The sequence below is a fragment of the Macadamia integrifolia genome, chromosome 3 (genome assembly GCF_013358625.1).
Source record: "Macadamia integrifolia cultivar HAES 741 chromosome 3, SCU_Mint_v3, whole genome shotgun sequence".
Classification (NCBI taxonomy): Eukaryota; Viridiplantae; Streptophyta; class Magnoliopsida; order Proteales; family Proteaceae; genus Macadamia; species Macadamia integrifolia.
The window spans coordinates 28,004,356-28,019,227 of NC_056559.1; the positions used below are offsets into that span (position 1 = coordinate 28,004,356).

At 35.2% G+C, this 14,872-nt stretch overlaps 2 protein-coding genes and 1 long non-coding RNA gene across 3 annotated transcripts in view; all 3 read left to right on the plus strand.

Moving 5' to 3' along the window:
• Positions 1 to 874: 874 nt before the first annotated feature.
• Positions 875 to 3,577, plus strand: LOC122072905 (GDSL esterase/lipase 7-like). Its single transcript, XM_042637340.1, has 5 exons — positions 875 to 1,118; positions 1,426 to 1,556; positions 2,239 to 2,487; positions 2,890 to 3,142; positions 3,228 to 3,577. The coding sequence occupies exons 1-5, from the start codon at positions 878 to 880 to the stop codon at positions 3,437 to 3,439; spliced, it is 1,086 nt and encodes a 361-aa protein (XP_042493274.1). The 5' UTR covers positions 875 to 877; the 3' UTR covers positions 3,440 to 3,577.
• Positions 3,578 to 7,910: 4,333 nt separating this feature from the next.
• LOC122074768 (probable leucine-rich repeat receptor-like protein kinase At1g35710) lies at positions 7,911 to 11,195 on the plus strand. Its single transcript, XM_042639730.1, has 2 exons — positions 7,911 to 10,628; positions 10,706 to 11,195. Exons 1-2 carry the CDS (start codon positions 8,084 to 8,086, stop codon positions 11,065 to 11,067), a joined length of 2,907 nt encoding a protein of 968 aa, XP_042495664.1. The 5' UTR covers positions 7,911 to 8,083; the 3' UTR covers positions 11,068 to 11,195.
• Positions 11,196 to 13,996: 2,801 nt separating this feature from the next.
• Positions 13,997 to 14,872, plus strand: part of LOC122073497 — a 1,990-nt gene continuing 1,114 nt past the window's right edge. Inside the window, exon 1 of the long non-coding RNA XR_006138813.1 lies at positions 13,997 to 14,138. This is a non-coding gene — a long non-coding RNA (uncharacterized LOC122073497). The remainder of the gene's footprint in view (positions 14,139 to 14,872) is intronic.

Sequence of the window (14,872 nt, forward strand, 5' to 3'; positions counted from 1 at the left end):
GTTTTTGGTGGGGAATAAATTAAGAAATATTTGATAAAAAAAATAGAAGACCAAAAATATACAAAAAGGCATGCACTAAAGAAACATTTTATATTAACTAGAGTCCAAATATATTATTTTTTTATGAGCTATAGTCTATATATTTATTGGCTTCCTCAATATAAGGTTCGGTTGCATGTGGTCGACCTTTCTACCAATTGATCATTCAAAACTCAATTTAAAAACAGAGACAACTTCTAACTCATCTTTTTGTAAGAATTAGTCAATTTTCTTTTTTTTTTTTACGGCAGAATTAGTCAACTTTGATGGCGTTCATTTCAACATGTTTAGTCCATAAATAAGTCCCATCCAAACGTAATCAATAGTTGAAATGGTTTTTTTTTTTCCATTTATGCTATTGGCCAGACTTTAAGTTATATATAAATAGACGTTTTCCTACTCTAATAATCATACATGTGGCTTTGGTATTCGTGTGAAATTTGTTTGCAGTTGCTACACGAGTACAATGAGCATTGGGTGGCTAAGAGCCTCTTATGGTGTGTGCTCAGATACTCTCAACCATCCATTGTTTATTACATCTTAGTGTTTACTGTAGAGGATGTAGACTCCTTGATATCCACATGGCTTACACATTTTGGATAGACAATCAATGCTTGCATATGAAGAAGCGTGAAGGGAGAAAGAGAAATGAGTTATTAAACTTTTGATTACCAATCACTTTTTTTTTTTTCTCTTCAAGACAAAGTCATAAACTCAATTATTTAAGACTCAGCTAATCACTCGTAATTAATTATTCATTGGAGAAATCAATATAATCAGAGTCTCTCCTTCTTCCTATAAAACCCATTTGGTAAATCATGACAGAATTGAAGAAAAAATGACTAAGTTCTTTCCCATGCCTCTGCTGGCTTTTTTCTTTCTTCCTCATTTCTTCTTTGCAAAGAGCTCAAGCCATCTTGTCCCAGCTTTATATGTATTTGGAGATTCTATTGTAGATAGTGGAAATAATGATTTCCTTAATACTTCTTCAAAAGTGAATTACGAACCATATGGCATAGATTTTCCAGCTGGTCCAACAGGCAGATTTAGTAATGGAAACACTTTTGCAGATTTCTTAGGTTAGTTGGGCAATCTCCTTTCTAGCTTGTTTCATCATAAGGATAGTTCATTGATTTTGTTGCGGAGCTTTTTCCATATATTTTTTGGGACAAAGAATTCTGTGCTTTGTTGAACATATTTTAATCACCTGATAAGAAAAAACCCCAGAACCTGCAAATCTTATGAGGCTACAGATGTAGTGGGCGAGAAAACTAAAATAAACTGTCTTCCTTTGTCTTGTGTTCTAAATTGTAGCTTAATCACTCTTTGTTTATTTCTCCCCCTTTTCTCTCATAGATTTTGTTGATTTGTGACTTTGATTACCAGCTCAATATCTTGGGTTACCCTTTGCCCCTCCATACTTGGGTCTTTCAGAGGATCAAAAGAGTGAAATAATTACTGGAATGAGCTATGCATCAGGATCATCTGGTATCCTCCGAAAGACAGGATCAGCAATAGTAAGTTATTTAAGGCTTTGTGGTGCCCGTAGCTTCTCTCTAATTTGGCTTATCTCATGTCTAGTGGTTATTTTTTTGGAGCAATTTACATCTCCTCCCTTATACTTTACTCTTATTATATCCTCCTTTCCTATGTTTTCCGAAATTACATAATCCTCTGCTGCATGTAATATGTTAATTAGTTTTTACTGAACACTCACACCTTTAAGTTAGACTAATATTGTGATAATACCTAGTTTACCCTTCAATATTGTTAAAAGACTATTTCACCCTTCCAACCATAAAACCCCAATATACTTGGAGACTTCCCACTTCAACCCACCTCTGCCACTTCTCTCTCTTCTCCGCATCTCTACCTTCTCCAACGGAAGGTTGAGGTTTTGTATGAACCGAATGAAACCGAATTAACAAAAATGAATAGGAACTGAACCGATTTGAGGTTACCAAAAAAGTATGTACATTCAGTTTCAGTTTGTATATATTGTATACTCAAGATCACTGGTGCAAACTGATCGGGAAAGATTATGTAATTTCTGAAAACACAGGGGGAAGGGATGTAATAAGAGCAAAATACATGGAAGGGAATATAAATTTCTCTTCTTTCTCTTCTAATATATATTATTTTATTCAAAATAAATAAATAAAAAATTAGAGTTTCTCAGCTTATGGGTTTGTGATGCAGGGAATGAATTTAGCGTTGCAGATACAGATTGAGTTGTTCCAAGAGACTGTTAAACACTACTTGCCAAAGAACTTTAAGGCCAACGATGACCTTTTGAAGTACATATCCAAGTCCATTTTTGTGGTAGTCACAGGCAACAATGACTATCTCAACAACTATCTCCAACCTGCACGGTACAATAGCAGTAGCCTATACGGCCCAGTGCAATTTTCCAGCTTCCTATTAAAAGAATTCAAACAAAGTTTGCAGGTAAACACATAAACACATCAATCCTTTGTTAGAGATATGATGTCTTGTATTCCATCATTTACATAAGTGGGCTGATCTAAAAGGCTGTTAAGAGGCTTGTGGCTCGAAGGGCCAAGGGCCTAGCCACACTTGAGGACAAAAATTTATGACTATATAGTTATTTTGGTAAATTAGCTATATAGGTCCCACTATATATTTGTAGTTAGTGACGTTAATTTTTTTCACTATAATCAATTGAGAGAGGTATTAGGATGAGTGTTTGGAGGCAATCTTGCTGAACTACGACTTCATGTTTGCATTGTGTTTGCGATTTTTATTCTTTTCTACATCGTCTTAGGTTCTTGTTTTTCCTACATCCTTGCCACTGATTAAGCTTTTTTTTGTGACTATACACAATCACAGGATATTTATAATATGGGAGCCAGGAAGTTTTTGGTATTCAATATTGGCCCTATTGGGTGTGCACCGGCTTTACTATATAGCTTAAACCTTACAAGTGGATGTGCTGAGAATTTAAACCAGTTAGTATCACTCTACAATGAAGGCCTACCAAATATGTTACAAGAACTAAGTGATAGCCTCAATGGTTCAACTTTTGTTCTGGGAAAATTTTATGAAGTCAGCTATGACTTGAACCAAAATCCTTATAAAAATGGTAAGAGATAAATGCCTTCTTATACTTAATCAATTGATCTAGTTTTAATAGTCTATAAAAAACTAGAAATTCATTGTTGGTGCAGGTTTCACAAATAGAAGCTCATGTTGTGTGGTAAACCATGCAACTACACAATGCCTCCAAGATGTCTCACCTTGCATGGATAGGGCAACACATATCTATTGGGATGGATTTCATCCGTCGCAACAGGCGAGTTTCACGTTCGCCACTGGTTGCTTCTTTGGTACTACTCAATGTACTCCATTAAACATCCTGGAGCTCACACAGAGACATTAAGGCACTATTTTTTGTATGTAATGGTTTGGTTTTTTAATGTGTTTATTTCTATTTTTATTTATTTTTTTCTTTTCTTTTAATTCATACATTAGAGATCAGATCTTGTTATTGTTCTTTGACAAAGAAATTTTCATTCAAATTTACCCAAAAAAAGTAATATGACATGAATCTAACATGGCTCAACATGCTTCATTAGCCTAAAAGCCCAATCTGGAATGAAGATTCGCATGATATGTTATAGCAGCAGGTTGACACAAATATAACTAAGTAATAGAGTTATAGTGTCTGGCGTAGGTTGAAGAGTCATCGTATTAAGTTTGTCTCTTATTTCCTTCGCTCAACCGATTGAAAAACCTAATGCCTCAAAGATATCTCAAATATGCCTCGAAAATACCTTGAACATATCTTATTCTTATAAATCTTGGGGTTTTTTAATAGCTTTGAGTTGTTCTCCCAATTTTGATTAGCAGCTTTGCATTATGATGTTCTTTTTATTTCTCTCTTCATTTGGGTTTAACATGTTTATTTATTCAAAAAAAAAAAAGAAAAGAGTTGTAATGTCTGGGTTGGAATAAGGTGACATGATTAAGAAACCACTTTGTTATGGTTAAGGAAATTTTACACTAACTTGAAATTGCAATTTTGAAATAGTGATTTATAAAATATTTTGTTCATGTGCAGTGCTTAATAATGCCTGAACTACATTGACTAGCCTTGGTTTGGGTTTACTCAAAATTGAACATAAACTAGCCCAGGTCCAGCGGGGATGCACCTAATACAGATAAGCCCAGTTTTTGGCCAAGGGTTATGTTTCAATAAAATAAACAACAGGAATTTTTTTTATTATTATTATTCTACAAGAACAGGATTGATCATTTTCCTTTTTTTGGTAATGAAAAAGGGTGCTCCATGGTAGTGATTATAGTCACAAGACAAGCCCCCATATGGCAAGCAGGGCTTCTGCAGGACTAATGGGCAATAGTGGAGCATGCCAAGACTCAAACCTACAACCAGTCGGCTCAAGCGATAATGGATTAAGGGCATTTTCACCACTAGGCTATCAAGCCCATTGATGGGATTGATCATACTCAAAGCTTAGATCCCATGTCAAATCAGTTCACTAAGATTTGTGATGTTCAATTCAATTTTCTTAAATTATGGAAAAAGAAAAAGGGATTAAGTTTTCCTTCACCTGTGGAGAAGAGAGGATCTCCACTCCAACGGTGTTGTGACCTTGTGATTAGACTCAGGGCCCGTTTGGTATCGTTTCTGTTCCAGAAACGCCGTTTCGTGTCAAAAACGAAAATTTCAGTTTTTGTGTCGAAACGCAGTTTTTTTTTCAAAATTTCGTTTTTTCAGTTTTTTTTTCACTTTTTGTTCCAAAAAAACAGAAACGGACCATAAGTGCACCAAACATAAGATTCCGTTTTTTCGTTCCAATAGAACGAAAAAACTCCAGAAATGTTTTTTTATAACGATACCAAACGGAGCCTCAGTATTTCAAATCGTTTTCCAAATCAACTGTCAACCCTTCTTATACATGTAGGAATACTCTTTCCATCCTAATCATGGAAAGGATGGGAAGAAGCAAAACTCTAGAAGAATTGGGTTCATGAACTGATTAGTACAGTCTCATTAACTCTAACCCTCTATTCTATACGTCGAAAATATATCCTTCCCATGCTAACCAAATCAAAGGGTTCAAATCTCCATTACGAAGGAATTTTTTGTTGTGAAGAGAGAGAAATTGAGTCCAAAAATGGAAAAAAAAAAAAAAATCTAGTCATTGAGTCAATGTGCCAACTTCTCATGTAAGACTCGGCCAACTCATTCACTTGGATGACTCTTGTGAGTAGAATTAGTCATCGAGTCGGTTAATTGATTTTTCAGCGTTTTAAAAGCTTCAGAGGATATGACTTCACCATTACATTTGAATATTTTTAAATCCTTAATCTTGATCAAAATTATTTCTTTAAGTTATGTTTGAATGCAAGTGAAGGAAAAGGAAGTGAAATTTTTAAAGTTAAAAAAAAACTTCTGTAATCATTACCCAGTGATTGTATTAACTACTTAAATTTCTTATTATATTTAATAATGTTACATTTTATATTTTATAGCAAAGGTTTTGAATGCAAATTGAAGTGAAATATGGAATGATTTGAATTTAATGACATAGTCACATGCGGCGATGATTACAAAAGTCTCTTGTTTAAGTATGAAAATTTCATTGTCCTTCCCTATAAATTTATAATTCCCTTTGCAACCAAACAGAACCTTAATGAGAAATTCTTGTTGTAATCAAAGTGATGAAACCAAATGTATCCTTATTTTATCTTTTAAATCATAGTAAAAATGATGGTACAATCTGATATTCTAATCTATCCTAATCTAAAATCAGATCATCTTCTTTTTTTTTTTTTTTTTTTAAGTCAGCAAAGAATATATTGACCTCAAAAATAAAAGATCTAGAGGATTGACACCCGAACATACCTAGGTAGAAAAAGAACAATAAGAATACATAGAAAGAATCCACAAAAAACCTTAAAACTCCATCTTCGACATGACCATTAGTAGAACATAAGGATCTCCTGATTTGTTAAAAAAAAAAGATCAGATCGTCAAAATAGTCTATCTTTTACAAGAAAAAATTTGATCATGTGATTTCAGCGATCATAACCATTGATTTAGGAAAATTTATTGTACTAACTTTGCTTATGGGGTTTGATCTTGATTTCTAGCGGTCAGAACTTTAAGATCAGGTCATTGATCTTCAAGTGCTCGATGAAGGGTTTAGATGAGCATATTTTTTGGTCATGATTGTTAAATGAGGGAAGTTTAAAGTGTTAAGTTTAGGGATAAGCATTGATTTTAAATCAAACAATTAGAATAACCCAATCTGATCATTGATCTTTGAACAGTGCAATGAAGAGTGATATGGGAAATATAATCATGACAATTAAATGGAAGAAGTTTAAATTGCCAACTTTAGCCGTGAGAAATTTTCACAAATCTGGCCATCAGAACCATCCAATCTATCCACTTATCTTTTTTATAATGTGATCAAATGTCAAATACATCATTACAATTGTGACCATTGATATGGGGTGATCATGAAGTTTTTGGATAATTAATTATACAAATTCATTTAGAAAATATAAGGAAGAAAGAACGTTATACGCTGGCGCAGGTACATGTCTAGACATAGCGGGTATGGAAAGAACGTGCTGCCCCCATGCCAAAAATGCTCATGCATGCCCTCCCATTCGTCCATGCATTGGTGTGTACCGACAACAGCATGGTTGCATTCTCTTTCCCAATAAATAATTACCTACTAAAAACCATGGATATATTTTTTTTATGAGTATATATATATATATATATAGATTTATTTACTTAAAAATAAATAAATAAAACTTATTTACAAGACTCCCTAAATCAATTCTTGAAGACCTTGAGTCATGGAAGAAATTTCTACCAAAAAAAAGTCTAAGGAATAAACAAGAGTCAGCAAGCATGCGCGTTATATCTGATATTTATGTATCTAATTTTTCGGTACATTAAATTGACATGCACATGATCATTAATTTACCAAAAACAAAGGATTCTAATACTACATCCAATGACGCTTTCAAGCAAGACTTGCGTCTTTCCTTTCCTTTTTCAATGAATGACCATGACAAATAATAGGGTCAAAAAGGACAATGAAACGAGTCAGTAAGTGGAAAAAAATAACTTTGATCAATAATGCTTCCACAAAAAAATAAAAAAAAATAAAAAACCTGGTTTTTGTCTATCACATTGACTTGCACAAGTTTTACCCTCAAAAAAAATTACTTGCACATGATCAGTAGCCAAAACTAAACTTTGTATCTGATCTTTTATTAATTATTAGTTATAGACTCGTATATTTATAAGTAGGTGAGCTTGTGGTACAATGGTTAAGTTGCACTATTACAATCTGTTGGTCATAGGTCTAAAACTTGAAAGCAACCTCTTCTGCTAAGCAGGCCTCGTGCACTAGGTAGCTCTTTTTTTTACACTTGTATTCTTATATACTAAACTTCTAAATGCTTTATTTTTTATTTTTTATATTTTATTTTTATTTTTATTATTATTTTTTTATTATTATTATGTGTGTGTGTGAAAGAGGCATGATAATTGATAGTCCTTTATGGCTCAGTAAAAGATATCATACTATCTTGCATGACTCAAACGAAAACACCAACTCAAAATCTTCATAAGCCTTGAACAATTGAGGTATGAAACAAGAGGATTGAACCCTAATAAACTTTCACGCATCACACGCAACTAATTGCGATAGCCACTAGGTCACAAACCACATGCTACCACCAAGTGCACTATGCAATATTCACAAAAGTCATCCTTTAATTATTGAGTCTTCCGTTTACCAAAAAAAGTTGGGAGTCTTTCTCCATATAAAAACAGAGTGAGCCACTTCTTTTGAAACGAAAACTCTTGCGGGTCCCTAATCCCTATTGTTTGTTTTCAGAAGACTCAAAGTCAACCACCAAAAGAAGAAATTAAGGACTAGAAAACACTGGATACTATATATAAATTACCTATCCAATATAAGCTGTGTGATCACAATAACTCAACCAATCAACATTTCCTACTTACCCATCCATGGGTTACTCCATCAAGTTAGCCTTTCTTTGCCTCATCTTCTTCTCTTCCTCTGCCTCTGGTAGTAGAGTAGAAGTGGTCCATTCTCAGTTTTCAAGTGAAGCAGAGGCTCTCCTCAAATGGAAAGCCACCCTCCCTAGCTACTCTCTTCCAGCTCTCAGTTCTTGGAAGCTCACACCACCATCTCCCAACACCACCACCACTAATACCACTACACCTTCAGCAGCAGCAGCAGCAATCTCATGCAAGTGGTTTGGTATAACTTGCAACAGAGCCGGAAGCATGGTTGAGATTAGCCTTCCACACTTGGAGCTGCAAGGTACGCTTGACAACTTCCCCTTCTCTTCCTTTCCCAATCTCCTCCGTCTCGATCTCAGTGACAATGGAATCACAGGAACCATACCAGTGCATATTGGTAGCCTCTCCAAACTCGCCCACCTCGATCTCTCCTATAATAATCTTTCCAACATTCTACCTCCCTTGAGTAATTTAAGCCGCTTGCGCTTCTTTTTCCTCCATCACAACCAAATCAATGGCACAATTCCTTTAGAGATAGGGAATATGAAAAATCTGGTTAAATTGGCATTATGTTGGAATGAATTCACTGGTATGATCCCTCCAGTCTTGACTAATTTAACCAACCTTAGCCTTCTATACCTCAATCACAATGAACTCAATGGTCCAATACCTTCAAAAATTGGAGATATGGAAAATCTGGTTGTCTTAGATCTAGCTTACAACAAGCTCTGCGGTCTAGTCCCTCAATCTCTTGCTAATTCAAGCAAACTAGAGATTCTCTATTTGCATGAGAATCAATTGTCTGGTCCCTTACCTCAAGACTTAGGTGGCCAACCATCCATTGTTTCAATCCAATTGTCTAGCAACCTCTTATCTGGAAGCTTACCACAACAAATATGCCGAGGATCACTTCAATATTTATCGGTTAGAAACAATAGTCTCATGGGTACTATTCCAGACTTCAGAAATTGCACAAGTTTGAGGAGACTTCGACTTGACAACAACCTACTAGTAGGAAATATAACTGGTAGTTTTGGTGTACATCCACATCTTTATTACATTGATGTGAGCCACAATAGATTATATGGAGAGCTCTCACCAAAATGGGGAGAATGTAAGAATTTGTCTGGGATAAAGATTTCTGGGAATAATATTAGTGGGAATATACCACCTGAGTTTGGTCACTTAACAGAACTTGGACTACTTGACCTTTCTTTCAACAAACTTGTTGGAGAAATACCAAAGGCACTTGGTGGTTTATCCTCTTTGCTCAGCTTGTATTTAAATGACAACCAGATTTCAGGGCATGTACCAGTTGAAATAGGAAATTTAATCAATTTGGAGGATCTAGACCTATCAGCAAATAGGCTAATTGGATCAATCCCGAAACAGCTTGGTCAATGCTCCAAACTGTTGTCATTAAATTTGAGTTGGAATTCATTGGATGGAAGCATTCCATCTCAAATCGGTGATCTTGTATTCCTCCAAGATCAATTGGACCTTAGTCATAACTCAATCAGTGGACTGATACCACCAGAGCTTGCAAAGTTGAGGATGTTGGAAATTTTGAATCTATCCCATAATATGATCACAGGCTCGATACCGCTCTCTCTTGAAGAGATGGTTAGTTTAGTATCTCTTGATTTCTCCTATAATGAGTTGGAGGGTGTTGTTCCTAATAATAGGATTTTCAAAAATGCTTCACCTCAAGCATTTAGAAACAACAAAGGGTTATGTGGTGAACTTCAAGGCCTACTCCCTTGTCCTCGGCCTCAGACAAGCAATAGGTCGGGAAAAAAAGGACCCAAATTCTTCATATCCATCATTGCTTCATTGATAGGAATAGTGTTTCTTGCTTATGCGATTATTGGTGTCCTCATCCTCTTGCGAGAAAAAGTGAAAAAAGAAAATATAGAAGCAACAAGAGGAAATCATGGTAATATATTTTCAATATGGAGTTACAATGGCAATATTGCTTATGAGGACATGATAGAAGCAACGGAGAATTTTGATGCCAAATATTGTATTGGAACTGGAACTTATGGGAGTGTTTACAAAGCAGTACTACCTACAGGACATGTAGTAGCCTTGAAGAAGTTCCATCCATTGGAAGGTGAGATTATAGTTGATGAAGAAAGCTTTGGGAATGAAATACGCATACTAATAGATATAAGGCATCGGAACATTGTCAAACTTTATGGGTTTTGCTCTCATCCACAATGCATGTTTCTTGTTTATGAATACATGGAAAAAGGAAGCTTAGCAAGTATTTTGAGTAATCAAGCTGAGGCTATGGGGTTGGATTGGCTGAAAAGAGTAAATGTTATCAAAAGTGTGGCCAATGCTTTGTCTTACTTGCATCATGATTGTGTTCCACCAATAATTCATCGGGATATTTCAAGCAAAAATATATTACTAGACGTGGAACTTGAGGCTCGTGTGTCTGATTTTGGCATTGCAAGACTACTAAAGCCAGACTCATCCAATTGGATATCACTTAAAGGAACTCATGGATATATTGCTCCAGGTATTTAAATTTATCATTGCTATATATTGTTGTTTATTGTTTCTTTATACATTTTCATTCATCTTCTTTCCTGGCAGAACTTGCCTACACCATGGCTTTAACTGAGAAGTGTGATGTATATAGTTTTGGAGTAGTGGCATTAGAAACAATTATGGGAAGGCATCCAGGGGAACTCATTTCATCTTTATCATCACTAGCGGGCCAAAAGATGCTATTAAGGGATGTGTTAGACCCATGCCTCACCTTTCCATCATATCAAAAGGTTGCAAAGGATATGCTAGCTGTTGTGAGAGTAGCCCTCGCATGTTTACGCAATCACCCACAATCCCGCCCAACTATGCATCAAGTATCGAAAGAGCTACTTGTTCCCCGATCATCATTTGTGGAGCATTTTCATACAATTACTCTAGGTGATCTAGATGACGTTGAAGTACTGTAAGTGTATGAATTAATAGGATATCTCTATTATGTATTGGATATTAATTTTTCTTGGATCATCTCCCTTTAGTTGCTTTATGTAAGAATATTTTATTCTATTTGCATATGTTGAAAATTTTATAACTCAAACTGTTTGTTTCTCTAGAAAGTTTTAATGAATATACACATTAAAAGAACTCATTCTTGAGACCTATCTACTTAATTTGCAGTTTAATTGTGGTATTCCCAATATTGATGAGAATGGATTTGAGTTTGCCCTATCGCGGATCATTGAGTTGTTCAACAACTTCAGACACCCTTAAAAACCACCCATGTGGTTTATATTAGACTATCTAGAAAAGCCTTCATTCCTAAATGAAATCATGTCAAATATATTTTGCCTTTCAATAAAAATATATAATTGTTGTAAATTTTAAAGACCTTAAAAAACCTAAGTTCAAACATAAACTTGCACCAATCATAGTGTAAAAATTATTTGTAGCCGCCGTATTGGTACAGTGAGCATCGGGTGGTTGGGAGTGTCTTGGGGCACATGTCTAAATGCTCTCAGTCATTCAATGCTCATCGCACTTCACCCCTCGCTGCAAAGGATGTGAACTCACAGCCACATGCAACATTTAGATATAAGAAAAACTAACATCTAATGGACCAAAAGTTGAAGGAGAAGACCATGCCGCATCTTTAGAAAGAGTACAACTATCTAGTATAAGTTTTCCCAAAAGTTGTAAGGGGATAAGCTTGAATCATTCTCATATTACTGTTGAGTAACATATACTAATGAGGGACTAAAGGAGTTTGATTCAAGTTAAAAAAGATGTCCTGTTGTCAATTTTAGGAAGGAAATCTAGTATAGTTTATTAATGGCCTAGGATCACCTAATCTGATTATTACCTCAATGTGTTGGATAAAACGTGGCCACAAGACAACCATACATAACGAATTCAAATTCATACGAATTGGAATTTTTTAGGAACGTATTGAGAGAAAATTTGATTTGGTTAGACAATCTATAGTTGGTAAGCAAGGATCGATTTTTTAGCAAGGTACAAAATGTATTGTTAAATAATCCAACCATCTTACATACACCTTGTCATACACAATCATATGTACTGTTCAAGAAGTGTGGCCTTGACCCTGTTGGCTCTTTTGGGGTTCTGTACTTGGCCCTTATGTGGGTCTACTATGTAAGGGTCAATAGGCCCTGTGTACTTCCTAGATATTATATAACAAATTTTTAGGACATAGTATTTTTATTATTTTTATTTGTTTCCATTTACTTGCTTTGCCTTATGCAAGTGAAGGATTTATAGCCCCATACAAATATAAAAATAGGATCCAGCCTATCAAACTTGAATCAACACACCGTTCACCAATCATTGAGATGAATTGATCACTTGATTTGAACAGGCCATGACTCTGTCTTTGCGGAAATCAATGGAACTCTGATTTCTCTCTCTTCATTACCTCTAATGCACTTCTCTCAATGAGGTTGAAAGTGACACTGTGATAGAGAGGACCAGAGTCCTATAAATAATCAATTAGGTTTTCTTTCCAATAAGGTAAGCATACTATATGGGATATACAACCTCTTTTATGGAATGGGTTAATATTGAAAGACAACAGAGAGTGAATCCGCTATAAACTTTTGGCATCGGCAATTTGGTCATCTGAGTAAGAAATTAATGTAAAGCCTCAATAAAAGTAACTTGCTTCCCGACATGAAAGGTATACCCCTGAATCATTATGTTCATTATTTGATTGGTAAACGACATAGAGTAATTTTTAATAAAAGAAATTCTTCAAAGAAAATAATTGTTTTAGAATTGAAACATTCTATGTTTGTGATTCTAACCTGAAGATAAATTTTCCCCTTCATTGTATTCCCTCCTGCTCATCAATTTCTTTCAAGTATTAGCCATTCCAATTTTAATCAAAAAATCTCAAATCTGAGTATCTGACTAGTCATTTCTTTGCCATCAATGGCTTCAATTTCATGTTAGAATAACTTCAAATCTGACCAGGTTATTTTGCCATCAATGGCTTACACTTCAGGTTAGATAACTTCAAATCTGAGATTTCATTACTTGAAGTTGAAAAAATTTGAGTTTGCATTACTTTAAGTTGAAAAAATTCAAAAACCGAATTGTAGACATAGTCATGGGTATCTTAAGTGTCATTTACCCACAAATAGTTCATGGAAAGAGATATTCTGAACAAGCGGCATAGAGAAGTGCACCAATAAGGTGCAAAAGAATGATTTGTATGAAAAGAATAGAAACAGAGAGAGGATGTTAACATGCCCTCCTTGAGGCCTCTGAATAACTTTTTCCATAATAAGCCATTAAAAGGTAGATTTGCTCTAGTGTATCTCTAAAGGAGTGGAGACGGTTCTTGTTGAATCTGATTGCCTTGAGCTTATCAAGTATCTCAATGATCCGTCCAAGGAGGCCCTCCTTAATTTCATAGGTTACTCAGTTATATTCGTCTGTTAGCATCCTAATTTGTAAATCTAATTTTGTTGCTGATTCTCATTGCTCAAAGGCCTTGCCATTGTCCAATCGTTCTCCCAGGCGTTCTTGGAAACATATTGTATCGTATTTTTTCAAAAAATAATTAAGTATAGAAAAATATGTATTTTATAACATTAACATCTCATTTTTTTTTATTTTTTTTTATTTTTTTATTTTTTTGCTAAAGACAGGTATCTAGGCATTTGGCCAGTCGCATGGATCGGATCATATCAGGGTTGAATGAAAACCATTCAACTTTCACTGAAAGCAGTGAAGAACACTAAATAACCCGTGTGAATGGCACAAGATCAAACGCAAGACATCCAAGTTTACAATTCATATCAAGTTCGTTGTTCATCAACTACAATACCCTATCGGATTAACATCCCATATGAGACACATAAAATACGCATATGTCTAAAACGATTTAGAAACGTGCATTTAATTAATGTTGAAAATAAAATTAGAACCCTCTCTTCGTCTTTTTCTAAATCAGATGAAACCCTGCGTCACGCCGTCCACTCTGCGTCGCCGGAAATACTTCCGGAACTGGCCTTCGGAGGTAAGTACATGCCACTCTCTCTCTCTCTCTCTCTCTCTCTCTCTCTCTCTCTCTCTCTCTCTTAACTGCTAAATTTCAATTCTTCTGCTCTCGAATTTCACTTTCCTTGATGAAATTCTGTGCCCCACCTGTTGAATTATCAATACATGGTTTCGATGATCCGTTTTAGGGTTTTGGATTAGGGATTTTGAAAGGTTTCTTTATCGTTCTGGTGCTTTTGTTTTGTCTTCGCAATTCAATGGTTCGCTATTGGCTTCTGATAAAACTTAATTAATGATGGCCATGGCTGAAAACCCTAGGAATGCAGCCACCTTTCGCAATTATCTCTTCCGCTGTGAACATTTTCTGTGAAATCATCTTAACGTAGCCGCTTCTGTCCAGACGCGGGTAAATCTCTCAAGGCGTTTACTTCCCTTTGGGACGCCGGTTCAGTCCATTTAAGGCCCTGTAGGTCTGCTATACTTACTCATTCACTTCTTACTATAATGTAAGCTATATTTTAACTGTTGGACACATTGCTTCTCTATTTTTGAGCTTGAGCTTCAGGAGTTGGTTGAGGTTTGGTCGTTGTTCATGTTCAATTTAGTCAGATTGAGGGTCTAAATGGAGGGATTCGAGTTATGTGTTCTCTATTTCCTTCTTATTATTTCTCTCTTTACCTTCTTTTGGTTATTCTGTTCATGTTATCTGCTATTGTATCATTTTTTTGTTATTAGTTTCCAAACAGTTTCTTC

Excerpts from the sequence above, each read along its gene's own strand:
- LOC122072905 (XM_042637340.1), top strand. The coding sequence starts at position 878 with ATGACTAAGTTCTTTCCCATGCCTCTGCTGGCTTTTTTCTTTCTTCCT. Across the intron at positions 1,119-1,425 it reads CACTTTTGCAGATTTCTTAG|CTCAATATCTTGGGTTACCC; the intron begins GTTAGTTGGGCA and ends TTTGATTACCAG. Across the intron at positions 1,557-2,238 it reads GAAAGACAGGATCAGCAATA|GGAATGAATTTAGCGTTGCA; the intron begins GTAAGTTATTTA and ends TTTGTGATGCAG.
- LOC122074768 (XM_042639730.1), top strand. The coding sequence starts at position 8,084 with ATGGGTTACTCCATCAAGTTAGCCTTTCTTTGCCTCATCTTCTTCTCT. Across the intron at positions 10,629-10,705 it reads TCATGGATATATTGCTCCAG|AACTTGCCTACACCATGGCT; the intron begins GTATTTAAATTT and ends CTTTCCTGGCAG.